Source organism: Mirounga leonina, unplaced genomic scaffold (genome assembly GCF_011800145.1).
Source record: "Mirounga leonina isolate KUSES-001 unplaced genomic scaffold, KU_Mleo_1.0 Mir_114, whole genome shotgun sequence".
NCBI lineage: Eukaryota > Metazoa > Chordata > Mammalia > Carnivora > Phocidae > Mirounga > Mirounga leonina.
In genome coordinates this window covers 2,015,979-2,043,863 of record NW_023270265.1, presented here as the reverse complement: position 1 = coordinate 2,043,863, position 27,885 = coordinate 2,015,979, and the positions used below count along the sequence as shown (strand labels likewise).

Below are 27,885 nucleotides of genomic sequence, written 5' to 3'. Positions count from 1 at the left end.
TCTGGGTGATTCTTTTTTTTTCTTATTTTTTTTTATTCTTATGTTAATCCCCATACATTACATCATTAGTTTTAGATGTAGTGTTCCATGATTCATTGTTTGTGCATAACACCCAGTGCTCCATGCAGAATGTGCCCTCCTCAATACCCACCACCAGGCTAACCCATCCTCCCACCCCCCTCCCCTCTAGAACCCTCAGTTTGTTTTTCAGAGTCCATCGTCTCTCATGGTTCGTCTACCCCTCCGATTTCCCCCGCTTCATTCTTCCTTTCTGGGTGATTCTTTATCTGCTTTAAAAAAAGAGGGACTAGGGATACCTGGGTGGTTCAGTTGGTTAAACATCTGACTCTTGATCTCAGCTCAGGTCTTGATCTATGGGTCGCGGGTTCAGGCCCTGTGTTGGGCTCCCCAATGGGCATGGAGCCTACTTAAAAAAAAGGAGGGGACTTAATAATATCTTAATAAGATCTACCCATATCACATCATTCATTCATCCAAAACAAGTTATTGGTTGCCCTCTATATGCCAGTACCCTTCTAGGTGCTGGGAATAATATAGCAGGGAATTAAAGGGCAAAAATTTTCTGTCCTCACACTTAAATTCTAGAGAGTATAGTCAGACAGTAAATAAGTAAAATACATGGTATTAAAGATGATAATAAGTGCCACAGAGAAAGATAAAACAGGTGAGGGTAGAAGGTTTGGGGAAGAGGGGGTGGAGCTTGCAATTTTAAATAGAGTAATCAGGGGGCGCCTGGGTGGCTCAGTTGGTTAAGCGTCTGCCTTTGGCTCAGGTCATGATCCCAGAGTCCTGGGATCAAGTCTGCATTGTGCTCCTTGCTCAGTGGGGAACCTGCTTCTCCCTCTGCCTGCCATTCCCCCTGCTTGTGCTCTCTCTCTCTTTTTGACAAATAAAATCTAAAAAAGAAAGAAAGGAAGAAAGAGAGTGGGAGAGAAAGAAAGAAAGAAAAAGAAAGAAAGAAAGAGAAAAAAAGAATGATCAGGAAATACTATATAGTGAGGGTAATATTTGGATAAAATTCTGAAGAGCGAGTGACTGAGCTGCTGATAGTTCAAGTAAGATGAGGACCAAGAATTGACCATTCTAGGTTGGTAAGGCCTCCTATTCTTAGATCACATAAGTAGGTTTATAAAATGGTCTTATTTCTGGTCTCATTAGTAAGTCTGAAAAATAGCCATGGGGTTTTTTTATGTGAAGAAATTACTAACAAGAATTTCAAGTGAGTGACATTCTTTGGTGTGTTGATATGTAACTATCGTTGAATTTATTGTTTATCTGGGTGGTTTAGTGAGGATTTGGGCCACGTGATGTCAAAGGATCATATTCTAGTTTTTGTGGGGAAGGACCAATACCACTTGAGAAGGACTCATCAAGCCAGGTGCCACTTGTTGCCACTCTTTGTTTCCATTCTCTGGAGGTCACATTCATCATTGTTTTAGATCAGGCAAAGATGGAGAAGATAGATACATTTAATTACACCAAAATTAAAAAACTGCTCCACATAAAAGACATTAGAAGACTGGAAGAAGATATTTGCCACAAGTCATATTTATAAAAGACCCAGAAAATCTAAATGTGGTTAGAAAGACTCAAATTAACCAGTCTGAGTGTATTTATTAATTGCTGACAAGGATATGGGGAAATTTATTTATATTCATTTACTGGTGGAAGTAAAAGTTGAGATAGCCTCTTTATAATGGCAAAAAATTAGAGACTGCCAAAGTGTCCATCAATAAAGAAATGGATAAATAGATGTCGTATAGGCACCTGATAAAATACAACACATCAGGGAAAAGGGATGAACCGTGTGTGTGTGTGTGTGTGTGTGTGTGTGTATAAATTATGGATAGATCTCAAAAATAATGCTGAATTTAAAAAAGTAAAAGTCAGTGTGATGCTTTGTATATAAACAAAAAATATACATAAAAGTATCTATGTATTATTAAAGGATACACACACACACACAAATACACAGGTATTAAAAAACAGAAGATTGTGCAACAAACTCATGATAGTGAGTGCCTGGTAGAGAGTGGGTGGTCTTAAATGGGACTTCATCTGTAGATTTGAAATAAACATGATGGAATGTTTATTTCTGGGTATTAGACAAGTAGGTCTTTGTTATATTATTCTTTGTCCTTTAAGTAATTCTAAATTAAGAGAAGGGGGCCAAGTTTCATAGGATGAGCCCCAGAGAATTATTTACCAAATGATTTATATATAATTTGTCCTTATTTACTGTGGATCTTCTACCTCTGTATCAGAGGAAATGAGGTAACCCTATATTAATTAATGACAGTGGTCTCTTCTAATGTGTTCTTGATGATATCACAGTCAGATGGAAGAGCAAGGATCCTTACTAGCACAGATCATGCTCCTTATTCTGACTCTTGATTTTTTACTTTTTTATTACTAACTACAAGCATATCAACTCATGGGAAGTACATTTGGTTCCATTGTCAAAAGCATGGAGATGCTAGCTTGACAGACTGGGATGTGTAGAAGCTTAATAACAACACTGCTTTTTCCCCTTGTCTAACCTCTTCCCTGCAGGGAATCTTTAACCAGTTTCAGTGTAGTAGCGAAAAAGTGCTTCCATCTGACACTCTCCGCAGTGCTCTGGCAAAGACTTTCCAGGATGAACAGCGTTTCCAGCTGGGAATTATGGATGATGCTGCAGAGTGCTTTGTAAGTGTTGGCCTCTGGCCCTTTTTGATATGGGGTGAGACTGTTGATGATTTCCATCAAGGACTGGGTACTTTACTGTAGTATTTAGTCTGCCCTAGTATCTACAGTTAGGACTAGGAATTTCCCTAGTTTTTCAGAGCTCTAGGGTGTCTCTGTTAATGAAGTAGGAATTGCATAATGGGTTTATTCTTTTTCCTTCAGGCTTAGAGTAGTTTTGTGCTTGCCATTGCATAAAACAGTGAGTCTTGCCTTCAGAGGAGACAGGGCTCATTAAAATACAAATTGCTGTGTCCCATTCCCTTGAGTTTCTGATTCAGTAGGTCTGGATTGGGGCCCAAGTATATCTAGCTCTAACAAGTTTCCAGGTGATGCTAATACTGATGCTGCTGGTCTGGGGACCACCTTACTTTGTGCATTCCTGCATTACTAATGATAATTAAACAGAGAAGAACTGAGTCCCTAACACAAGTGTAATGTGCTGTTTAGGTAGCTACATTGTTCCCAGTGACTTTTAGTAGAAGACTGTTCTGAACTCTGGGTTCCATCCATCAACCTTCTAAAGACTCTGTGCATCCATTAAAAAAATCTGAGAGTGGGGTGCGTGGGTGGCTCAGTTGGTTAAGCGACTGCCTTCGGCTCAGGTCATGATCCTGGAGTCCCAGGATTGAGTCCCGCATTGGGCTCCCTGCTCCGCAGGGAGTTTGCTTCTCCCTCTGACCCTCCCCCTCTCATGTGCGCTCTCTCTCTCTCTCTCAAATAAATAAATAAAATCTTAAAAAAAAAAAATCTGAGAGTGATCTATATTCCATTACAGGGTAAAATGTCACCAAAATCAGAGGTACTCCTGAGAAACTGGATCACTTACATATTGCTGGTGGGAACGTAAAATGGTATAGCCACTCTGGAAAACAGTTTGGCAGTTTCTTAAAAAACTAAACTTAAAAATTATCATATGGTTCAGCAGTTGCATTCCTGGACATATATCCCGTATCCCAGAGAAATGAAAACTTAAGTTTATACCTGTCCATGAATGTTCATAGAATCTTTATTTGTAATAGCTCCAGATTGGAAACAACACAAATGCCTTAAATGGTAAATAGTGAAACAAACTTTGGTATTCCCATACCATGGAATACTATGCAGTAATAAAAAAAGGAATTTACACATCAACTTGAATGGATCTAAAAGGAATTATGCTGAGCGAAAAAACACAGTATCAAAAGGTTATATACCTACCATATGCTCCCATTTATATAATATTCCTGAAATAACAAGCTTATAGAGATAAGAGAACAGATTAGTGGTTGCTAGGTGTCAGGGTTGGAATTGGGTGGGTAAGGCTATAAAGGAATAATGTGAGGGAACCTTGTGATAGAACAGTTTTATATCTTGATTGCAGTGGTTGTTATATGACTCTATACATGTAAGAAAATTGCATAGAGTTACACACACAAATATATGTAAAACTGGTGAACTCTAAATAAACTCTGTAGACTATATTGATGTCCGTTTCTTGGTGTGGTTATCGTACTATAGTTATGCAAGATGTTACCATTGGAGGAAACTGGGTGAAGGGTACATGGACTTCCTATACCATTTTTTTGAAACTTCCTGTGAACTTATAATTATTCAAATTAAACAGTTTTTTAAAAAAAAGTAGAGGTATTCTTACCTTCCAAGAGGACTACTATTTCTCTGAGTAAACTGCCTACCAATATGTGCATTTTTCTATTACGTATCACTGATAATACTGCTTTTGTTCTTTCCCTATTAGGAAAACCTCCTGATGAGAATTCACTTCCACATTGCTGATGAAACCAAAGAGGATATATGTACTGCCCAACACTGCATCTCCCACCAGAAATTTGCAATGACATTGTTTGAACAGGTGAACCTTATCTCTGTCTACATCACTTCTTCTTCAAGAACACTTTATGCTGGGCTGTGGGGTGTTAGATGGGTGCTAAAACAACTAATGACTGTGGCTGCCTGGTTTTGCTTTTTTACCTGGGCCCAGTGTGTGTGTACGAGCTGTGGTGCCACTTCTGATCCGCTGCCTTTCATCCAGATGGTGCATTACATCTCCACTACTTCCCTTTGGTGAGTCTTAAAGGGTTCTCTGTTTGTACTCTTAGGTACTCCTTAAATGATTGAGTTTTCACTGATGGCATCCAAGTAGCTGATATTTTTATTGTTAAGACTATGCTATATTGTAGGAACTGAGAACAATAACTTCAAAGTAACCTTTGTTCTTCTTCCCTCCTCTCCCAACCATCTCCTTTTCTTAGGTTCAGTTCTGGTGGGAGGTGAAATGGGGATTCTATAAGCTTTGGATTTTGGGACAGGCAGAGGCGTTCATTGTGTTTGGGCCACAAGCTGGTCAGGGCAAGGGGCTTTGATATAGTGGGCAGAAGAAGAAAATCAAACATGTGAGTTAAGAGTTTGTATGAATAATCTATTTGATTTAGTTATAACTCTGGGTAACTCCTACCATCATTCCCTTCCATTCCCTATCTTGAAGCAATCAGGCTATTTGTATGCTGGAAAGGCGAGAAAAACCCTCACCAAGCATGTTTGGTGAGCTGCTGCAAAATGCCAGCACCATGGGAGATCTGCGGAACTGTCCGGTGAGTTAAGTCAGGGGTAAGGTTCAGAGTGGGGAAGGGAGCCCTAGGATTAGTAGAATTGAGGCAGAGCCAGTGGGAAACATCTCAAACTAGTCTTATATATGTATTTCAGAGCAACTGTGGTGAAAGGATTCGGATTCGCCGTGTGTTGATGAATGCTCCACAGATTATCACAATCGGGCTGGTATGGGACTCAGATCACTCCGACTTGGCAGAGGATGTCATTCACAGCCTGGGTACCTGCCTTAAGCTGGGTGATGTGAGTATTAGTTACCTTTATCTCTGACTTAGAGTTCTTGTGTCTTAGTATTGCTTAAGGGCAGTGAACACTAAACACAAAGGTATATCCTAGATGACAAATATTACAGAGTTTTGGACAAATATACTAGTTATATGTGTACACATACATGTGCATGCATGTACCTGTTCACATACCTCCTTTGGGTAGGTGGCAAAGGCTTTTTAGAAAAAATGGGATGACATTGGTCTTGAAAGACAGGATGGGCAGAGCTTCGCTACTGATAAAAATAAAGCAATTTACAGAGTTATTGTGTGCCCTACTCATTGTTTGTTTATACCGGTGTAGAGTGGGGAAGTGTTTTCAACCACAGGTGGTAATAAAGTCAAAGAAGTGAGCAATCCTGACTAGAGCTGCTATGGCAGGTGGAGGGGTAAAAGTTGGTGACCTGAGTTTTACAATACAGAATTTACAGTGAGGAACCAATGTCTGTTGAGAAGATAATGAAGTAGCTTGGAAGGGAATTAGTGGTTCAGTGGTTTTCTGTGCATCTATTCAGAGAGATAGGTAAAAAGACTTTAAGCCTGGGGTCCTTAACCTTATCAGTTCCATATCTATACCTAGTATAGGTACAGCCAGGGTTTACCTTCCGTTCAAGAGAAGAACCAGAAATTCTGTGGTTTCCTTTCTACTGGTTTCTTTCTCTTACAGTCCTGTGACTAAGGAGATCTCTTGTCATTCTTTAATGTCACTAAGCCACAACTGAGAATAAATGAACTATCTGGGATCTTATTTTAGGTCTCCTTCCCAAGGAATCTCTGACATGAGTAGGTTATACACCATTAAGTCTCCTTTTTCTAAATTTCTGTAGTCTACATCTCCTGTATTGTTCTAGTTTTGTTTTATTTTTATGATGATATTCTCATTCAAATAAGTTTCTCAAGGCAAATATCCTTTTCGTCAAATTTTTTTGTATGTCTCTTAGAACCTATGGCAGTGCTAGACATCCATGAATTGAAATGCTGATAACCAGCATGATGGTATTGCTCCTCCTGAGGGCATTTTTACCCCTTAGTTAGGGTCTCAGCAGGAAATTTATATTTGTGCACCAGTTGATAAGTAACTTTTGAAACCTGAGTGTTTTGTTTTTGTTGTGTTTTGTGTTTTTCAACTTTCTGGGCTCCTCTTATGGTAAGCACCAGCAATAAAATATTATTGAAAGTATGAAGAAATATCACCACCTTTTCAGTTTACTGGCCCCTATCTGTCTTGCTTTTCCTTATATTTTGTCCTTTTAGGTTCATTTCTGATGATTAATATGGACTAGGGAAAATTTTAGACTGAAGAGTGGAGAAACAAGTCAGTACCTTAATAAGAAATGATGGAGTCTACTGAGAGATGATGTGAGAGGGTTGAGTATGTGACTGTCTTTTCCATTCTCTTTTTTCCCCACAGCTGTTTTTCAGAGTGACAGATGACCGGGCCAAGCAATCTGAATTGTACTTAGTAGGAATGATCTGTTACTATGGCAAACATTATTCTACATTCTTTTTCCAAACAAAGATCCGCAAATGGATGTATTTTGATGATGCTCATGTCAAGGAGGTAGGAATATTCAAGCCCTTCTTAAAGTGTTTGGTGACTGCAACAAAAACCTAAGGATAATTTCTTGTCTTCTTGTCTTCAGTGTCTATTTTCATAATTTTGATGTCTGTTTACCTATCTATTGAATTTACGGGAGTGTCAGTCTTATCTTCTCCAAGTAGATGGCAAGTTCCTCAAAGATAGGATCGATATATTTTCTGTTGTTTTCTCTGAATCTTCTCATCGTGCAGTCAGCACAGGTCTGTGTTTATAGTTGACAAAGTGTGTTTTTTTTTAAATATATTAATTGGTTGATTTGAGTGAGGACAGTTTAATGCTTCAAATTAGGTTAGAAGGTTAGCATGAAGTTCAGAATTTCAAACTTGAAATCATCAGTGGGTCATCCTTTGTCCCAGAGCTGCTATCAGTTATTCTCTGATTGTTACCTCCCTGAAGTGCCTTAACATGTTTTGGGGATAGTGTAGAAAAAAAAACAAAACAGGGCTATGAGGATATGTAAAGCTGGAACCTTGTTACTATCTAAATCACAGTCTGTGACTGAAGCAGTTAAGGTGATCTGCAGGAGTTAGGAAGCTTCTTGAGATAAGGTTAGCAGCTAGGAGACTCCTGACTATAATTTATACCAATCCATGGACATTAAGCAGTGTCTTCTACAAATAGTAAAGTCTGTCAAATTTCCTGATTGTCTATCTCTTTTTTGCTGTTGTAGTTTTGGACAATTTATATGAATTCCTTGAGCTTTAGCATTTTTATTTGAAAAATAATACTTGCCTTATAAGACATTAAATAAGATTTGTATGTAAAAAGGATATTTGTTTTAGTTAAAATAATAGCTTAGTTATAAATTTACTGAACATCTATTATGAAATAAGCACTGTGCTTGTTGTTCAGTTCTTAAGAGCACACCATCTCAGAATGTGACTGGTTCAAGTTTAAGAGAGCGGGTGAGTTTAGGGATTTGATTGGATTGTTTCCACGGCTCTTCTGCCACTCTTTTCCACTGCTTTGGCAGTGCTGAATCCAGCTCAAAGCTAAGGCCGAGGTTCAGCTGTCTATTCTAAGCAGTTTGACATTTTATGTACTGCCATGTGTGAACTCTGAAATGGAATGTCATTTATTCTAAGGCAGTCTGTGAGAGAGTTTCTGCCTCCTCTTTAGCTTCATAAAAGTGATTTTAATATTTAGGTGAAAATTATATAATTTATAGAATGATAGAATTGCAGATTTCAAGTAAGGGCTTTAATCTGAAAATAAATTGATCACTAAGGCGGCTGAAGTCCCCTCACATAGCATATTCACCTTTGAGGACTTTTATTTATATTTCACAACTGAATTGATGTTTCACAGGAATAAAAGTAATTTTATTCATCATTCCTACCTCTTACAGGGTTTTACTGCTTTCTAAAAGGATTTAACAACAACCAAAGAAGATTTAACAAAAAATTTATGAAATTTAGGTCTAAAGTCTCTTTTGTGGTCTCTTTACCCAATTGTTGTCTTTTTATCTTATTTTCTTTAGAAAAACTGAGTAGGAAGATATGTTTTGAATTGTGGATATGAAGTATAACCATTATGTTCTTCTGATTGTTTCTGGTTCAGATTGGGCCTAAATGGAAGGATGTGGTGACCAAATGCATCAAGGGGCATTATCAGCCTTTGCTACTGCTTTATGCAGACCCCCAGGGTACCCCAGTGTCCACCCAGGACCTGCCTCCCCAAATTGAGTTCCAGTCATACAGCAGGACGTGCTATGATAGTGAAGATTCAGGTGAGCAGTCTAGCTCTTTACCGAATCCTTCTCCCTTCCAATGTGGCCATTGGACAGTTAGGACTCACACTTAATCATGAGCCTAGCACATAGCCTAGCTTGTAGAAAGAGGATCCATTAGAGATGGAAAGAAGTGCCAACTCGTGCTGAAGCCCAAGGTGTGCCAGGCTTTGTTTCCTTCGGCCTTCAAGAATGTATTGTCTGTCACCTGGCCCTGATTCAAAAGTGAGAGGGCAATTAGGTTGATTTAGCCTGAAGTGATAAGTTTATGAGGGAGACTCAGTGTTTAACCTTCTAATAATGGTAAGATGACTGATTCTTACTATCAATTTAACAGTGACTTCACTGAATTGTTAAGACCAAGAAAAATTATACTTACTACAAAACTAGTCCTTTTGTTTGGGATAAGAGATTTTTGTTTTAAAATGCCAAGTGTAGTAGCAGTATTCCTCAGCCCATGAATCAGTTTTTCATTTCTAATTCAATTGTTTGCAACTTAAATCATGTTTTCCTGTAGAAACAATTTGCAGCCTGATGGCTAAAGTCTCGGGTTAGCTCATAGAGGCATATATTAGAAATATAACCCTAATGGTTTTGGCTTGATTTCTGAAAAGGGGGAAAAAGAAATATTCTTTTCCTCTTCTAGATCTAGGACTGTCCTGGAGTATAATCTTGAAGAAGACGCTTGTCCTTGGAATTTTTCCCCTCCCTTTTGTGCCTCCCTCCTGCTTGGCACCTGGTGTTCTTCCCAACCATGTACCTACCCAGACCTGCTCTACTTTTTCTCCCTTCAATCAAACGCCCATTTCCACTATTGTGCTTATCTCAGCAAGTTGTTCAGAGAAAAGTAGTCTGATTGAACTAATTTACTCTAAAGTGTAAATAACAGTCCTGGGGCACCTGATAGCTCAGTCATTAAGTGTCTGCCTTCGGCTCAGGTCATGATCCCGGGGTCCTGGGTTCAAGCCCCGCATCAGGCTCCTTACTCAGTGGGAGGCCTGCTTGCTTCTCCCTCTCCCACTCCCCCTGCTTGTGTTCCCTCTCTTGCTGTCTCTCTCTCTCTCTCTGTCAGATAAATAAAATCTTAATAAATAAATAAATAACAGCCCCATAATTTCTCAGATATATTAAAAATGCTTACAATGTCAATTAAATTTTTTAAAGTGACATTTTTGGCAGTATAGGAGAAAAATTATGGGATGGGAAGCAACTGGTTATGTATGCCAGGTCGGCCTGGGACTCTCCATCTAAATAGATCTTATTTTTCACTTTTTCCTTTCTTCCACTTTTCCCCATAGGTTTTCTAAAAGCCCCACAGTTTTTCACAGTGGCAGGCAAAGTGAGGGCTTCAGCAAGGTAGGGGCAGGAGTGGGAGGAATTGTTTGTGTGTCTGGGTTATCTGGAAGTTGGGTGTTGGGAAGAATGGCTCTGGTATATCCTTCTCACCCTTCCATCTAGGAAGTTCTTGACTTATGGACCTTTGTTGCCATCCAACTCTTTGCCTTCTCTCTATCACTGTCCTCTCTTTCCTTACTTTTGCATATGTGTCTCCTCCTTCCCTTAGGGAGGGAGCCCTCCATCTCAAGTGACACTCGAACAGATTCCTCAACGGAGAGCTATCCCTACAAACACTCCCACCATGAGTCTGTGGTCAGTCACTTCTCTTCTGATTCTCAGGGGACAGTCATCTATAATGTGGAGAATGATTCCACGTCTCAGAGCAGTCGGGACACAGGTAGGGAGTTATACAGTGGACCCTGCTTGCTTGATTCAGTTCCTGCATAGAGATTCTCCCAGGAAAAAGAAACTGGGGCAAGTCAGAAATGTTTGTCATTCAAAGGGAGAAAGGCACAGAACTTGGGTAATTGGGTGGGATGAAAAGAAGCAACACAACTCTGAATGAACGATGATATTCCATTACACATATTCCTGTCAACACCAGCATATCAATAAGGATGATTGTAATGTGATTATTGATGTGATTGCTTATTCAAAAATCTGCTTTTTGTTACTGTTATATTTTTGATCCCTGTCTTTCTCATAGTGTCCCAAAAAACCTTTGTGGTCTTGTACCTCATCATGTTTTCATGCTAGGCTTTATCCCAAGTGGAGGGCTTTGAGAGAAGGGGCATATTTATGGGCATGGGACACTTGCTCATCACCTTGCTGGGCTTCCTGAAGGACAGAAAAGCAAAAGAAAGAAAGCTAGCCTGTTTGTTATTGTGAGTTCCATGCAGAAAACATTCTTGAGCTGTTCTGTTCATCTGTAGGAAAATGTGCCTGTTGTCAGTGGAAGAAATCAGTACAGGACATGAAAAGAAGAACAGTGAGTGACTCACTGCTGAGATGGAAAGTTTATCACCTAACCCATAGAACAGTGCCCATACTCTTAGAGACTTGGGAATTAGTGAGCTCATGGCTTCAGATTGGTGGTTCCTACTCTGTGCTTGACTACTTTTTTTAAGTTTTTATTTAAATTCCAGTTGTTAACATACAGTATAATATTAGTTTCAGGTGTACAATATAATGATTCAGCACTTGTCGTACAACACCCGGTGCCCATCACAATGAGTGGCACTCCTTAATCCCCATCACCTATTTCACCCATCCTCTCACCCACCTCCCCTCTGGTAACCATCAGTTTGTTCTCTTCAGTTAAGACTCTGTTTCTTGGTTTGCCTCTTTCTTTTTTTCCCCCTTTGCTCATTTGTTTTGTTTCTTAAATTCCACATATAAGTGAAATCATATGGTATTTGTCTTTCTCTGACTGACTTATTTCATTTAGCATAATACTGTCTATTTCCATCCATGTTGTTGCAAATGGCCAGATTTCATTCTTTTTTATGGCTGAGTAATATTCCATAATAGCCAAGAAGATATGGTATCTTCTTTATACATTGGCTATTATGGAACATTATGTATACATATATACACATATATGTATATATATATACACAATCACATACATACATATATATGTATGAAGAAGATATGGTATATCATATCTCTGTGTGTGTATGTGTCTATATGTATATATATCTATATATGTATATCTATGTATGTGTATATGTGTATATCTATATAGACACACACTCACATCTATATCTATATAGATATACACATATACACATACATAGATATACATATATAGATATATATACATATAGACACATACACACACAGAGATATGATATATCATATCTTTTTTATCCACTCATCAGTTGATGGACACTTGGGCTGTTTCCATAATTTGGCTATTGTAGATAAGGCTGCTATAAACATCAGGGTGCATGTATCCCTTTGAATTAGTATTTTTATAATCTTTGGGTAAATACTTTTTTTTAAAAAAATAGGGAATTTTAAACATTTTCAGAAGTATACAGAACACTATACTGCCCCTCCATAGACTCATCGCCTAGTGTCAATAATTATCACTCATGGCCAATCTAGTTTTATCTGTACCTCTACCCACTCCCCCTACTCCTGGATTATTTTGAAACAAATTCCAGATATTATTTCACCTTTTCCATAAATATTTGTAGTATGTATTTCTAAAACAAGAAAGCATTTTTATCATTATCACACTTAAAAATATTAATAATTCCTAAAAACCACTAAATAACCAATGAGTGTTCAAACACACAAATATCTTGTAAATTTCATAATTTTTTAATGGTTTGTATGCTTGATTCTGAATCCAAGTGAGGTTTACACATTGGGACAGATTGATAAGTCTTTTACGTTTCTTTTAAACTACAGGTTTCTCTATTTTTCCTTGCAGCTGATTGTTGAACAACTAGGTAGTTTGTCCTATAGATTGCCCACATTCTGAAGTTTGCTGATTATATTCCTATGGTAAACTCTAGCATGTTTCTCTGTTCTCTGTATTTCTTGTAAATTGGCAGTTGGATCTAGAGGTTTGGTTAGATTCATGTTGGATTTCTTTTGATGACTATTGCATAGATGACTACTGCAAAGTGAGATTTTTTTTTTTTTAGACTGTATTTCTGAAACTGTGAATCAGGGAGAAGCCAAATAACAGGACAAACAAGGCATATTTTCCAGGAGAGTCAGGCTTATGTTAAAGGTCTGTGGATGGTTGGGGGTAGGGGAGCATACTCCCATCGGTTTAACATTTGCAGATTTAGTTGCTCCAAGTGATTTCCTCCTTTCTTAAATCTTCCTTTTGGGCCTAGAGGTAGCAAAGGATCAGATAAAAGCAATAAAAGATTACATTGGGGGGGGGGTGCCTGGGTGGCTCAGTCAGTTAAGCGGCTGCCTTCGGCTCAGGTCATGATCCCAGGGTCCTGGGATCAAACCCCACGTTGGGCTCCCTGCTTGGCGGGGAGTCTGCTTCTCCCTCTCCCTCTGCCTGCTGCTCTGCCTACTTGTGCTCTCTCTCTACCTCTCTGTCAAATAAATAAATAAAATCTTTAAAAAAAAAAAGATTACATTGGTAATTTCTTGAAAATAGGTAGCCATATCACTACACTGCTAATACCTGAATATGTACAAGAATTTTCATATACTAACATATGAAAACAAATTAGCCCTTGGTGCATTTGAGAACCTAGAGGATTTTCTCTAAACCTGTTTTCTAATTTAATTCAGTTGCTTAATTCACCTTTGGCTTCCAGCAGTTTAGATGATTATATCCTTTAGAATCTGACCTTGGCTGTTATCAAATCATACATTTACATCCTGTGGGCATGAAGCAGGGCAAGTTATGTAAAAGAGCCCAAATCTCCTGGGCTTCCCAGAGATCAGTACTGAGGAATTATGAGGTGTAATCTCTGGGTGAAGCCTGGTTTGGTAAAGCACTCATTGGGGATGGGAATGAGAATTATTCAAAGTTCAAATGTCCTTTTAAATGATTCACATTTAAGGAAGATTTAGAACTGAATCTTAAAGCCACCCACAATCAGAGCTCTTGTGGGCAAAGGCTGGGGCACCTGGGCCAATACCAGATATAATGAAAATGAGGCTTTGCTTGGTATGTGTTGCTAAACGAAAGGAAAGCTCTGTCTTTTATTTATGAGAGTGAAAATATGTTGATTACATGACATTTTTATACATCTTTAAAACTGTCACCTTTTAAAAATTACCAAGTAATGTGTCCTTCTGGGTCACTGGGAAAGATTACGAGCAGGATCAAGACTGGTAATTGCTCAGGAGGCATTGTAAATTTGCAAGCTCCCATTAAATACTTGAGCTTCTCTGCATTTATCTATGAGTGATTCTTGCTACGCTTAAATCAGATAGTCTTGGCCCCTACAGCTTCTGATTCATGGGTATACTAAATTCGTAGCACTGCTATGAATCCCAAAGGGAGACTAGGTTCTCAAGAGGATGGAGGTCAGTCTCAGATACCAGCTTACCCCCATTTCCTTGTTCTTTCAGGACACCTGACTGATAGTGAATGTAATCAGAAACTCACATCCAAGAAAGGGTCACTGATAGAACGCAAGAGGAGCTCTGGCCGGGTTAGGAGGAAAGGCGATGAGCCACAGGCCTCGGGGTACCACAGTGAAGGCAAGCCACTCTGCACTGTTTGTCTTTCTTCATTCACTCTGGCAAATTGTGTCATACTCCATACTGGCTTTTCCTTTCTGCTTTCATACGTTGGGGTCTGGGTATCTATGATTATTTTAAACATTTGTATTTGTTTAATTCTTTGTGTTTTTAGGAGAAACACTGAAAGAGAAACAGGCTCCTAGGAATGCCTCTAAACCATCCAGCAGCACCAATAGACTAAGAGATTTTAAAGAGACAGTTAGTAATATGATTCACAACAGACCATCCCTGGCTTCTCAGACCAACCTGGGATCTCCCTGTGTGGGGAAGGGAGGAGACCAGACTGACAAAAAGCCTCCTAGGAACCTGTCTTTACACTCTCGTGACTGGGAAGTAGAGAGTACCAGCAGTGAGTCAAAATCCAGTTCCTCTAGCAAGTATCGTCCAACATGGAGACCCAAACGGGAGTCTCTGAATATTGACAGCATCTTTAGTAAGGACAAAAGGAAGCACTGTGGCTATACCCAGCTTAGCCCCTTTTCTGAGGATTCAGGTGAGGAGATAATTAGGGAAGAATTGGGCTTTTGAATAAAGTTGACTTATGTATTTGTTTTTCTGGTAGACTAAGCAAGGTACATTTTTATGCTGATGTTGAGCTTTTTGGAGATAGGAGTTCAGTGAAGGAGTAGCTGGAGGGAGGGGTTGGTTATGTCTTAATTTGAGGCAGATGCTAAATCTACTCCTTTTCCATACTTGTCCTTTGATCGGGATAGCTAAAGAATTTACACCAGATGAACTAAGCAAGCCACCGGCTTACGACATTAAAACTGGTGGACCAAGCCCCCAATACAAGCCCTGGGGCCCAGCACGGCCAGGCTCTCACCTTTTAGAACAGCACCCTCGCCTAATACAGCGAATGGAATCTGGCTATGAGAGCAGTGAGAGGAACAGCAGCAGCCCTGTCAGCCTGGATGCAGCCCTGCCTGAGAGCTCTAGTGTCTGCAGGTATTGTTTGGCCTTTGGATAGTGGCATTGTCCCTTACAGCAATGTGAGCCACCAGGAGGCTTTTCAACTCAGATGGGTGGAGAAATGGACTTCATTACCATCTTGTGGGCAAAATATTTTACTTTATCAACTTTTTCTTTTTTTAAAAATTGATATAAAGTTGATACGCTATGTTATATTAGTTTTAGGTGTACAACATAGTGATTGGACAGTTCTGTATATTACAATGTGCTCACCGCAATACATGTGGTTACCATCTGTCACCATAGAATATTATTTCAATATTATTGACTATATTCTCTATGCTGTACTTTTTATCCCCGTGACTTATTTATTTTATAACTGGAAGTTTGTACCTCTTAATCTCCCTCATTTTTTCACCCTTCCCCCAACCTTCTTTCCTCTGGCAACCAGCAGTTTGTTTTTGTATTTGTGATTCTATTTCTGTTTTTTATTTCTTTGTTCATTTGTTTTGTTTTTTAGGTTCCACATATAAGTGAAATCATACAGTATTTGTCTTTCTCTGTCTGACTTATTTCACGTAGCACAACAGTACCCGCTGGGTCCATCCATGTTGTCGTAAATGGCAAAATTCCATTCTTTTTTATGGCTCAGTAATATCCCATTGTGCATATATACCTTATCTTCTTTTCCATTCATCTCTTAGGATGGTGCTTCCATATCTCGGCTGTTGAAAATAATGCTGCGATAAACATGGGGGTGCTCTGTCAACTTTCTATGACAACAGCACCCTCTGCTGGAAGGAGCAAAGACATTTGAGAAAAGAGAGAACTTTATTATATGTAAAATAATTATTTAGCAAATAACTTGTAATGGAAGAATTAGTGAATCAAAACATAGTTCTATGCCCAGAGAGAAAATACAGCTGTTTTTTATTCTTTTATTTAGGATAGTTTCCTTTTTTATAAGGGTCACAGGGATTCTGTGTTTTATAAGCCAATGGTATTCATACTTACAAAAGATAATGATGATTTATTTTTATTTATTTTTAAAAAAGTTTTTTATCTTTATTTGAGACAGAGAGAGAGACAGAGCACAAGCAGAGGGAGCGGCAGGCAGAGGGAGAAGCGGGCTCCTTGCAAAGAGCCTGATGCGGGACTCGATTCCCAGGACCCAGGGATCATGACCCAAGCTGAAGGCAGATGCTTAACCGACTGGGCCACCCAGGCATCCCAACAATGATGATTTAATAGTCCTCATTGTTCCTTGTTCATAGGGCCCAGTTTGCTTTATAAATTTCAGATCTTCATATATTGTTTATACTGAGTTGCCACAGAGGCAAGTTTCTTAACAGAGTTGCTGCTTTGCAAAGAGTGATTATATCTTCTACAAGGGTGATAATCACATCCTCGTATTTTCCCACTGCTTATCCCTCGACATGGGATCCAGAACTGTCCAATCACCTGTTGAGGTTTACACATGAGAAGATGGCTACAGAAGTATAAGAAAGAGGAAGGCAATTCATATGTGAGCTTATGTTTATTAATTCATTAAATAAATTTTGTGCCAGATACTGTACTAGATGCACAAAATGTGAATGAGGTGAGATAAGATGGGGGAACTACTTTCAGAAGTAGTTTAGTAGATCCTTTATATATTAGTTTGATGTTGTATTTTTTTTAAAGATTTTATTTATTTATTTGAAGATTTTATTTATTTGTCAGAGAGAGAGAGAGAGAGAGAGTGAGCACAAGCAGGGGGAGCGGCCGGCAGAGGGAGAAGCAGGCTCCCCGCTGAGCAGAGAGCCTGACGTGGGGCTCAATACTAGGACCCTGAGATCATGGCCCAAGCTGAAGGCAGATGCTTAACTAACTGAGCCACCCAAGAGCCCCGTTTTATTGTTTTTTGAGGGAATTTAGTCCTAGGAATGTTGCAAGTTATCACCCTTCTGATGTTTTCACTAAGCTCTGGTTTGTCTTTTGAAGGGATCCAAGTGCTAAGAGATCAGCTGGGTTGGCACCTTCCTGGCGTCACATCCCAAAGTCTCACAGCAGTAGCATACTGGATGCAGACTCCATAGCATCCAGGAGTAGCTGGACAAAGAATCAGCCCCTGTCAGGTAAGCAGAAGGACACTGGATTTGGAGGAGTGGATTTGACTGCCAATTCTATTTGGAAAATAGCCTTACCTGAGCACATTTGAAATTAGAGGACAGTTGTACTTTATGTTTTCCATCAGTAACTTGGAGTTTCCATCAGTAAATATGGAGGCATTTGAGCCATTCCATCTTTGGATTTATCTATCTTTTGTTCTTCATCATGGCCTGCCTGATTGTTCTTTACAACTTGGGGAGAGCCCTTGTGGGAATAAGAAGGAACAGAAATATGGTGAACAGTGTCAGTAGCACCTGCAGTCCTCAGAAGAATAAGTTCTCAGGATTTTTCCCTTGGAATAGAGGAAGCCTCATGAGAATGGATTTCTTATTGTTTAGTTCTATGAGTTGAGATGACAAAGGGAGACATGAAGGCTATGGGCATAACTGGGGAATAAGTAAGTCAAACCTATCCTTATCCTGTCCAGTATCCCTGTTTTCTTTTCCCTTCTTGAGTGTGCCTTGTGTCCTCATAGTCCCTCATACTCCCTCCCTCAACCTGCCCTTTCCCTCATCAGGGTATATATATTTCTACATTTTTTTCCATGCCTATACAAGTATATAGATAAGTTTATTACCACCATTTTTTAAAAAAAATAAAATGAACGCTTGGGTGGCTCAGTCAGTTAAGTATCTGCCTTCGGCTTAGGTCATGATTCCAGGGTCTGGGATCCAGTCCCGCATCAGGCTTCCTGCTCAGCAGGGAACCTGCTTCTCCCTCTGCCTGCCGCTCTCTCATGCTCTCTCTGACAAATATATAAAATCTTTAAAAAAAAAAAATGAAGCCGTACTATACATATTATTCTGTCGCTTGATTTTTCACTTAATATATCATAGACATCCTTTTAGGTCTATTTGGTTCCATCTATAGACATTTATAAAATTGAATTTTTACTGGATATTTTACAAACTTTTTTATTTTTTTTTTTAAAGATTTTATTTATTTTTTGACAGAGAGACAGCGAGAGAGGAAACACGAGCAGAGGGAGTGGGAGAGGGAGAAGCAGGCTTCCTGCCGAGCAGGGAGCCCAATGCGGGGCTCGATCCCAGGACCCTGGGATCATGACCTGAGCTGAAGGCAGACGCTTAACGACTGAGCCACTCAGGCGCCCCACAAACTTTTTTTAAAAAAAGATTTATTAATTTATTTTTAGAGAGAGCACGCGGGTGGGGGGAAGGGCAGAGGGAGACGGTAGAGAATCTCAAGCAGACTCCAAGCTGAGTGCAAAGCCTGCCACGGGGCTCAGTCTCTTAACCCTGAGATCATGGTATGATCCGAAACCAAGAGTCTGACACTTAAGTGACTGAGCCACCCAGGCACCCCTACAAACTTTTTTTTTATTTACAAACTCTTTAAAGAGATGTTGGAAGTTAAATCTGAGAAATTGACTTGCTTGAAGATTCCTAATGAGTTAGTGGCAACACATAGCTGAGTGCTGTCTAATGGTTAAGAGCATGGATTATGAATTTAACCTATTTGACTTTAGTTCAGCTCTACCATTTACCATCTTTGTCGCCTTAGGCAAGTTATTTATTCTCTTTGTGTCTCTGTTTCTTCATTCCTAAATGTGGGCAACAATAGTATCTACTTCATAGGTTGTCATGAGAATTAAATGAAATAATATATGTAAAAGTGCTTAAAACTGTGTAAATGCTCAACAAATGTTAGTTTTCACATTGTTATTGTTGTAATAAAGCCACTCAGGAAATATTTTACGATCATCATTATAATTCATAGCCCAGATTTCACCCTGAATCTGATGTGGAAAGCACTGTCCAAAACATGAACTCCAAATTGAATCAAGAGTTCCAAAGGAAAGGCAGTACAGTGGCCATAAATGCAGCAGGTGTCTAGTCTTAATTATGGAAATGTGACAATTTCTCTTCTCCCTTGCTTGTATTCAGGTGGGGAGATATCTTCCAAAAGCGAACTGGATGAACTGCAGGAGGAAGTGGCCAGGAGGGCCCAGGAACAGGAACTTCAAAGGAAACGGGAGAAGGAATTAGAGGCTGCTAAAGGGTTTAATCCTCATCCCAGCCGCTTCATGGACTTGGATGAACTGCAGAATCAGGGTAATTGTTGTGAGCATAGGTTGTGGGTGATGGGGACAGAGAGAGAGGGAAAAAAATACTCAGGTTTGTAAATTCCTGTCTTCTATTTAGCTAAGTTGTGTTTTATCATAATTCACTCATTTTAGTGAGAACTAGTGAAAGTAGGAAGTGACAAGCCTATTGATTGGAAGACAGGCACTGATTTTGGGCTCATCTATTGAAAGTCTATAGTTTAGAGATAGTATATTGTTCATGAAAAATATTTCCCATGAATATCTGTAGAAGGTGTAAATAAAACTGGTCACCATTCAGAAACAGCAGAACAGGACAGTGAGTGAGCGACACTGATGAGGGAAATTCTACTTGCTGGGCAGAAATAGACCCTTGAAATTGCCCACCTGGAGCCTGAAGGAAGTAGGTCTACCAAGCAGGTTCTAAGAACACAAAGCTTGATTTTCTTTTGATCCTCTGATGACGCATTTCCCAATCTCATACAATTTTCAGGGACTTTACAAGGCTTCTCCAACTGCGCCACACTAGTTACTTTTTTCCTTCAATTGCTTTAGGATGTCATTTTGTACCAGAAGAGACTAGTCTTCAAAATAGGAGTTTAAAAAGACTGAGGTATATACCTTAAGTAGACTCCTGAAACTTATATCTCTGTTTTTCTTTCTGTGAAATGAATTTTTTGTTCTTATTATTCAGAATCCCCAGATGTAACAAATTATGCTACAGCAGTGCAAAGAATAGGAGTCAGTGCTGTTTTGGGTGGTTGCTTTCCTGCTGACCACTTCCTACTTTTTGTCAACACTTAGAGAAGCTTAGTGGGCTAGTTTGGGCCTATTTGGGGACCATTTTTCTCCTCTGATCCTACTATCTTTTGATTTGAGGCAATTGTTGCTTTATATTTCCCAAGGCTTTGTATCTGTTTCCAAATTAGTTTTAAATTCCTAGTTCCTTAGTTGTCCCTATATTTGGATAGTCTTCTCTTCCTTTTCATCCTCAAGCTATGTCACATTTGGGTATCAGGTTTATATTGTTTCTGAAGGAGGAATCTTGTCATCTCCTTCCCTTACCTTTTTTCCTTCCTCTGTTAATTGGGCAGTACATGAAAGTTGAGAGAGAATCCTTCCGGCCACATTTCATTGTCAATTCTCCATACACTTTGATTCACCATCTCCTGGAAGAGCAAGGAATGGAGTACTAAGATTCTAGAACATTAGAATTAAAATCTAGTATAGTGATTGATCAACTATAGTCTGCCTGTATATCTATAGAGAACTTTTTTCGTTTTAATGGCTCTCACTACCATCTCTGATTATAAAGATTGTATAGATTTAGTTTATGTCAAATATTATGAGAAAACTTTAGGCCTGGAGTGTGGGGTACCCATTATCTCTTGACAGACCTGAATGCCCGGTTCTTCAGGGCCAACTTACTACTTCCACTGCCTTCCCATTCCTCTCTAAAAACCCCAGTGAATTAGGGAGTGAATGTTAGGGGTTTGGAAGAGCCTTTCTTACCATGTCCAGCTGGAGGTAAGTGGAGGATGGCGACATTATGAGAGAAATGACTCTGACATTTTGATATTTTTTCTTGTGAGCTTGTGAAAACTCATCATTAATCCCGATCATGGGTGAATTTACAATATGGCTTACTACCAATTTATGGTTATGAGTGAGTAAAAGCCAAGGGGGTACATAAACTTGAGTGTTCTTTTACAAAAGTTGCCCTTACAGTACTTTCTTGCTTTTTCATCTGGCACTGTACTTGAACTCTTTTGTGCCTGCTTCGGTAGACATTTGCTTTCAGAGGAGGAAGGAATATTTCACTCTCACTGTATGGGAAAGCGACTTTTGCAGTCAGTTTGGCAGGCAAGGGTATGATGATAGAAAATACTTAGCACTGCTGATGAAAAGTGTGTGCTTGCAAACCAACAAGGGCTGTTCAACTGCCTTGTTAGATATGTTGAGGTTAGGAACTATAGAGCACCTGTGCCCAAGAGGTGTACTAACTTTCCAGCTGAGAGTGGCACAGAGAGGACTGTGAATTGATGTAGGAAAGAAGTTTTACAGATGGCTTTCCACAGAGTCGTGAAGCCACTTTTGCCTTAATGTAACAGTAGAGGTCTCCGTGGAGGTCTGGGACATTCTGACACTGGTTGGTAAGATGTATCTTGTTGCACTGTGGAAAAACAGATCAGTTCCAGGCATAAGCATCTACCCTTCTGCTGTAGACAATATTCTGTTCTTTTCTTGAGGGTCCCTTAAGAGCTCTTGGAATTGGAATATGTGGTGGATAATGACAAACTCCTCTTTCATGGCCTTGGCAATGTCTTGGTTAAGGTAAAAACAGATGTCCTGCATGTTTCAGAGAATTCTTCGTAGTAATGGGGAGTTAGAATAAGGGTAGATCAAAGGCTCCGCAGCAAGGAGCTATGTGCACTGAAGGGAAACATCACTACATGGAAAAGGTTGGAACGAACTGTAATGAGAATGAAAAGTGCTGGCCCTTTCAGGGAGGAGTGGCGGCTTTGAGAGGTCCTTGCAAGAGGCAGATTCAGTGTTTGAAGAGTCGCTGCATCGGGAACAGAAGGGAGACTGTGCTGCCGCTTTGGCTCTCTGTAACGAAGCCATCTGTAAGTAACTGACTGCTCGCGCTATGGCGGTTTTGACTAACCTCGGGGTAGGTATCGTTAGGGTCGTCACTCAGATGGGATGAAAACAGCTTTTTTGTCTCCTCACTGCCACTCTCCCAAACTGGGTCCTTTAGGCTCTCTTTGCCCTTCAGATTTCTAAGTGTGCCACATGCTGTCACTGTGGCCTGTGGATCTTTACTGGAATAACCTCAGCTGGAGTCCACAGATGAACTATCCAGCCATGCTTACTTTCTTATCCCAAGATAAAGTTAGACCTCAGATTTGAGGTTAGTCTGCTCTTTCTCTAGTTACTGACTAGCTAGGTGGAGCTTATGGCAAGAAGAAATGAGCATATTGACCTCGACTTCCCAGGCCTGTGACTTTGCACGGCATATTTGATTCACGTTTCTCCCCTGCTTTCCTGGTATGCTGCACCATAAAGTTACAGTGAAGGACTAAGGCTTAGAATTTGTATCTGGTTCTTAAATGTGACCCACAAGAAGCTGTGTTCTGTAAAGACAGATGCAGATTTGGATCTTATTTCTGCTGTTGGCTGTCGGGAAGGGGAAGTTGGGAGCAAAGTGTGGAGACCAGAGTCGGACAGGTCAGTTGCAAAGGACGAGAGTGGCAGTCTCTAAGACGGAAGCACCAGTTTCTCTTCCTGACTCATTTTAGTTTAACTTTTTGTTTTGTTTTTTTTAAATTCGAATTAACCTGTTTGGCCTCCATGGCTTCCATGAATGTTCCTTAGAGCCAGAGCCAGCTCTTTACCCTGGACAGTATGTGCATGGTCCACGCCTTGCATTCCTGCTGCATATTTTGAGTTTTACTGCATATCTTTGCTCATTTTTGGTTCAATTTTATTTTTATTTTTGTTTGTATTTTGTGTTCTGTTTCTGCTATATTTTCTTTTGCATTTTAGCTAAACTAAGACTTGCCCTGCATGGTGCCAGCTCTAGCACGCACAGCAGAGCCCTAGTCGATAAGAAGTTGCAAATCAGTATTCGAAAAGCACGGAGCCTGCAGGAGCGCATGCAGCAGCAGCAATCATCGCCGCGGCCGTCGCAGCCCTCAGCCTGCCTCCCCTCGCAGGGGGCAGCCCTCCCTCAGCCAACAAGGTAGTGCCTGGGATCCACTGTAGTTTATGGACACCAGGGGAGGAAATGACCATGGGTACTCCATGGTCAGAGCTCTCCTTGTTTTGGTGACTGCAGGGGACAGAGAAGAGTCCTCTGGAAAGATTTTCTTCTCAGGCCAGCCATACACCAGAAAAAGCTCATCCCACTGCTGGTCCTTTCCTTAATAGTTCCTAGAAAGATACAGAAAGTATGGCATAATAAATAGACCATTTGTCCATATTTCCTGTGGGTGAGTTTGTCCCTGGACTTGTGTAACAACATGATTATTAAATTTGTACATATTATGTTCTCAGACATGGCAATTGGAGCTCTATTGCAATAGAAACCATGTGGTTTGTTTTGGGGATTTCAGTGCTTCCTGTCCCTGGTGGAAGCAGAGAAAGCAGGCTTTGCTCTGATTGAACCATAGAGAAGAGACACAAAGATTCCCTTTGTTTTGCTTTGCTATGGGCAGCAATAGGAAAAAAGTCCCCGGGGCCATTGGTGTAGTTTTCACACTTTAGCTCTTGAATTTGGTTCTATTTATAATACATAGATTTAAGTTAAAATTAATTTTCGCTGTTAATAGGCCTAAGTAGTTCCCAGAATATAAATACTATAAAAACAGCTAACATTTATTGAACATTAAAAAAAAAAAAGATTTATTTATTTTTAGAGAGAGAGAGAGCAAGCTAGAGCTGGGGGAGGGCAGAGGGAGAGGGAAGAGAGAATCTCAAGCACACTCCACACTGAGTGCAGAGCCCAGCGCAGGGCTTGATCCCACCACTCCAAGATCATGACCCGAGCTGAAACCAAGAGTCACACGCTCAGCTGACTGAGCCACCCAGGCACCCCATTTATTGTCCAGGCACTAAGCTAAACACTTTAATTCTTGCAGTAACTTTAGGAGATAGGGACTGTCACTTAGCGATATTTTATAAAGCGCAGGGAGTATAAAATACATAAGGTACCCAAGATTGTTCAGCTAGGAAGTGGTAGAGGTGTGGACTTCAAATCCAGGCCTGTTTCACTCCATTAGGTCTGCTCCATAAGTATAATGATATATTCTTCATAATGTTGTAAGGGTAACTGGGTGGCTATACTCACAAAAGTTGATAGTATATTATCATTCAAATTTAATGCTAATAGCTAGGATCTTCCTTTTTCTTCATTTCTCCTACAGTATATCTAGTAGTTGAATGCTGATCTGAGAAGCTGATGAGAGATACGTTTTGAATATAAGCAATTTAGGCAGCTAAACTCTTTCTAGAAAACTTACACCACTTGATATATGTGAGTAATTGAGGCTTTTATTTAAGTGCTTCTAACACTGAGTTTTTTAGGTCAGAAATACAAAACAATTAGTAAGAAGCCTAGTAAATGCAGTTAATTTCTAGTCTTACTCCCAAATCTCTAGAGAGTCACAGTGCATTACTTTGGGAAAATATCTCAGTGAATAATGCAACCAAATCCAGATTATGAAAGCACTCTTGAAGTGGTTGAATTCTGTGTAATCTCATGAACCCAAATTACCCTGTACTCTGTAAATGTGCCTTTTGGTTCTTTTGGCTGGTCTGCCTCTCAGGACCCCAGGTATGAGTGATTTTCTAGGCTTTGCTCACCTTCCATGTCATCTGCATGTGGGATTAGCAATTTTTGTTTTTTAATTTGCAAGAAGAATATGATTGGAATGGGACTTCAGAGGCAGTGAAGAATATTGACCAGGACTTCACTTAATATTACTGTGTGCCGCTTTAGAGAGGGCATTTAATAAAGAGGATCAATATTACCTATTGCTTGGGTGTGAGCTGACCATGTGCCTGCCTTCTCTTGTGAACCTCTGAACTCTTGACTCTACTTGTGCTTGTCTCTCTATTTATTTTTACCATTCCTTTTGTGGATGGCTAGAAATGGGAACCAAATGAACAGGTCTTTTTGTAAGCGATCTTGTCATTTAAGGCAGCTTATGACTGGTTCTCTCCATTTATTTCAGTGAACAGCCTATCCCGCTCCAAGTATTGTTAAACCAGGAGGCTCAACTGGAACCCTGCACGAATACAGAGTTTGGGGCCAGTTCTTTCATCCACTCACCTGCTTCCTGCCATGAGTCACACTCATCACTATTCCCAGAGTCATCTGCCCTGTCTGCCCCCCAGCACAATTCCCCTACTAGGTCTGCCTCAAACCTTCTGACTTCAGTTGAGGAGGACAACATTGACCCTTCTGCACTCCACAGGCAGGCCTTACCTAAAACACTAGGGAGGACTGAGAAGAATGCTCATTATGGTTGGGAACCATTGGATGTACCAGAGGGTAAGCTGCAAGGCTACAGGGGTGACAACAGCAGCTGTACCAGGTTCCCCCCACAAGAAGGAAGAGGCATTGATCAAGAACAGCTATTCCAAGAAAAGAGGGATCCTGCTGTCTCATCCCAGGTGATGCCTTGGTCACACTCAACTGGAACAGATACCTCTGAGAGAGGAGATGCACACAGCCTAGGCTGTAGTCCTTCAAGTTCATCAGCTCAGCCCAGCCTTCCCCTGTACAGGGCCTGCCACCCCGTAATGCCTGCTGCTTCCTCACCTATGCTTCACTCTCCTGATACTGTGCAGAAAACTAACCAATGCTTCCAAGCCAAAAGCCTCAAAACTTTGTTGATTTCAAAAGTGGATGGAGGCAGTGACGATCCCTGTAGGCCAGAGTTTCCCAGCACAAAGGGGCTTGTCCGCTCGCTAGCAGAGCAGTTCCAGAGGATGCAAGGTGCCTCCACAAAGGATGGCACAGGTTCCCAGGATAGAAGTTTGACAAATAGTCTAAGGAAGAACTCTTCCCCTTCTGACTCTAAGCCTCCCTTCCTACAGGGTCAAGGGAAAGGCCATTGGCCTTGGGCAAAACAACAATCCTCCTTGGGTGGTAGGGACAGACTACCTTCCTGGGAAGAGCCTGCTGATTATCCTTCTCTTGCCATGTACTCTGGGCTGCCTAATAGTGAAACTTCTAGGGGAAGACAGCCCAGGTTGGCAGAACCAAGCATGAACCAAGGAAAGCCATCTCAAGTGAGAGATGCTAGGCCTAAGGAACTGGGCAACAGTGTTGACTTGGGGACTTCCTTACCTTTGGACTCCTGGGTGAATGTCACAAGGCTCTGTGATTCTCAACTTAAACATGGGGTCCCTGGGCCAGGAATGAAGTCCTCCCCCCACGATTCCCATACCTGTGTAGCCTATCCAGAAAAAAACCACATCCTTTTGCATCCACATTGGAACCAAGACACAGAGCAGGAAACCTCAGAATTGGAGTCTCTCTACCAAGCCAGTCTTCAGGCTTCTCAAGCTGGCTGTTCTGGATGGGGGCAGCAAGATGTGGCCTGGCACTCATTTAACCAAACAGGTAAGAATGCAACCATGGGCAGGGGGAGTGGGGGACATAAAAAAGCTAAAAGTGAGAGGACAAGATCAGAAGAGGGTTGGCATTCTGTCCAGATAACATCCCCAGCTTAGGAGGTGGTAGCAGATCTTCTGACTTTATTCATAAAGACTTTAGGACAAGAGCTAGACCTTTTTCTGGCTAGAGTAGAATCATCATGGTCTAGTTCTCTCTTCTAAAGGAAGAGATCAATGAGTATATGCCCAGGGCTTCTGCAGTATGTAGTGCTAAGGAGTGGTTCATAGGTCTTTGAGAGGGACTCAGCATGAAGTAGGGGAGGCTGAGAAGAAAAGTCATCCTTCTATGGCTTAAGAGCTGAACTAATCCAAGATCCAGCTTCCAGATCCAACTTGCAACAAGGATGCCCCACATTGAGCCATATCTCCCAATGTGGCATTTCCAGATCATACTGAACCAGAAATATCAAGATCTTCCTTGATCCCTTCAGGAACTACCAGGTGTAGAATTTTCAAGATTGTATACTTGTAGGGTTCCTGTTCACTGACTACCCCTTAGATTATATTGTGTGAAGAATGAAGTCTACACCTTAAATGTACTTCACAGACTTAGTTCTGGAAGCTGAAGACATGAAGAATATTTATAACTTAGATTGATGTACTTGAGAACTCCAAAGCCTGAACTGTTATCCTGGTTCCATCATTAACTGTCAGCATAAATTTGGACAAGTCACTTACTATCCCATGGCCAAATTTTTACCTGTAAAATTAGAGAATGGGTTCAATGATTTGTTTTAAAGATGCCTTCCAACTCTTAAAATGATATATATAATTCTGTGAAATTGAACTCAGAGAATTTTATCTTTAGCTCAGTATGGCAGTTTCCATAACAGTACAGGTTCCTTGCATGCTGCCAACTGATGTTTGAATACAGCCATGGAAGTATTTATTGAGTACCTAGAAGCTGTTCCTAGAAGCTGTTGGTGAGGGGATATTACATAAATATAAAATTTGATATTAAGGTATGTTTTTAGGGTATGGATCACAGTGTAGACTTTGCAATAACGTTATATTAAGTGCTCCCTAGGTACATGGGACTGGGCAGTATGGGAAG

The 27,885-nt window shown here is 40.4% G+C and overlaps 1 protein-coding gene across 9 annotated transcripts in view; it reads left to right on the top strand.

The window, feature by feature from the left end:
• Window positions 1-27,885, top strand: part of USP54 (ubiquitin specific peptidase 54) — a 120,669-nt gene that overhangs the window by 79,608 nt on the left and 13,176 nt on the right. For 6 of the 9 annotated variants that reach the window (XM_035021667.1, XM_035021660.1, XM_035021652.1 and 3 more), the window contains 16 exons: window positions 2,575-2,709; window positions 4,484-4,597; window positions 4,727-4,809; window positions 5,231-5,336; window positions 5,449-5,595; window positions 7,030-7,179; window positions 8,779-8,947; window positions 10,512-10,682; window positions 14,348-14,479; window positions 14,634-15,014; window positions 15,235-15,466; window positions 17,414-17,547; window positions 19,486-19,653; window positions 22,151-22,270; window positions 23,193-23,388; window positions 25,382-26,778. In XM_035021667.1, the coding sequence (XP_034877558.1) occupies window positions 2,575-2,709; window positions 4,484-4,597; window positions 4,727-4,809; window positions 5,231-5,336; window positions 5,449-5,595; window positions 7,030-7,179; window positions 8,779-8,947; window positions 10,512-10,682; window positions 14,348-14,479; window positions 14,634-15,014; window positions 15,235-15,466; window positions 17,414-17,547; window positions 19,486-19,653; window positions 22,151-22,270; window positions 23,193-23,388; window positions 25,382-26,778 (3,835 nt within the window). Of the gene's footprint in view, window positions 1-2,574; window positions 2,710-4,483; window positions 4,598-4,726; window positions 4,810-5,230; window positions 5,337-5,448; window positions 5,596-7,029; window positions 7,180-8,778; window positions 8,948-10,511; window positions 10,683-14,347; window positions 14,480-14,633; window positions 15,015-15,234; window positions 15,467-17,413; window positions 17,548-19,485; window positions 19,654-22,150; window positions 22,271-22,792; window positions 22,875-23,192; window positions 23,389-25,381; window positions 26,779-27,885 lie in introns of all 9 variants that reach the window. The other 3 variants (XM_035021677.1, XM_035021692.1, XR_004682240.1) reach the window with 3 other exon arrangements.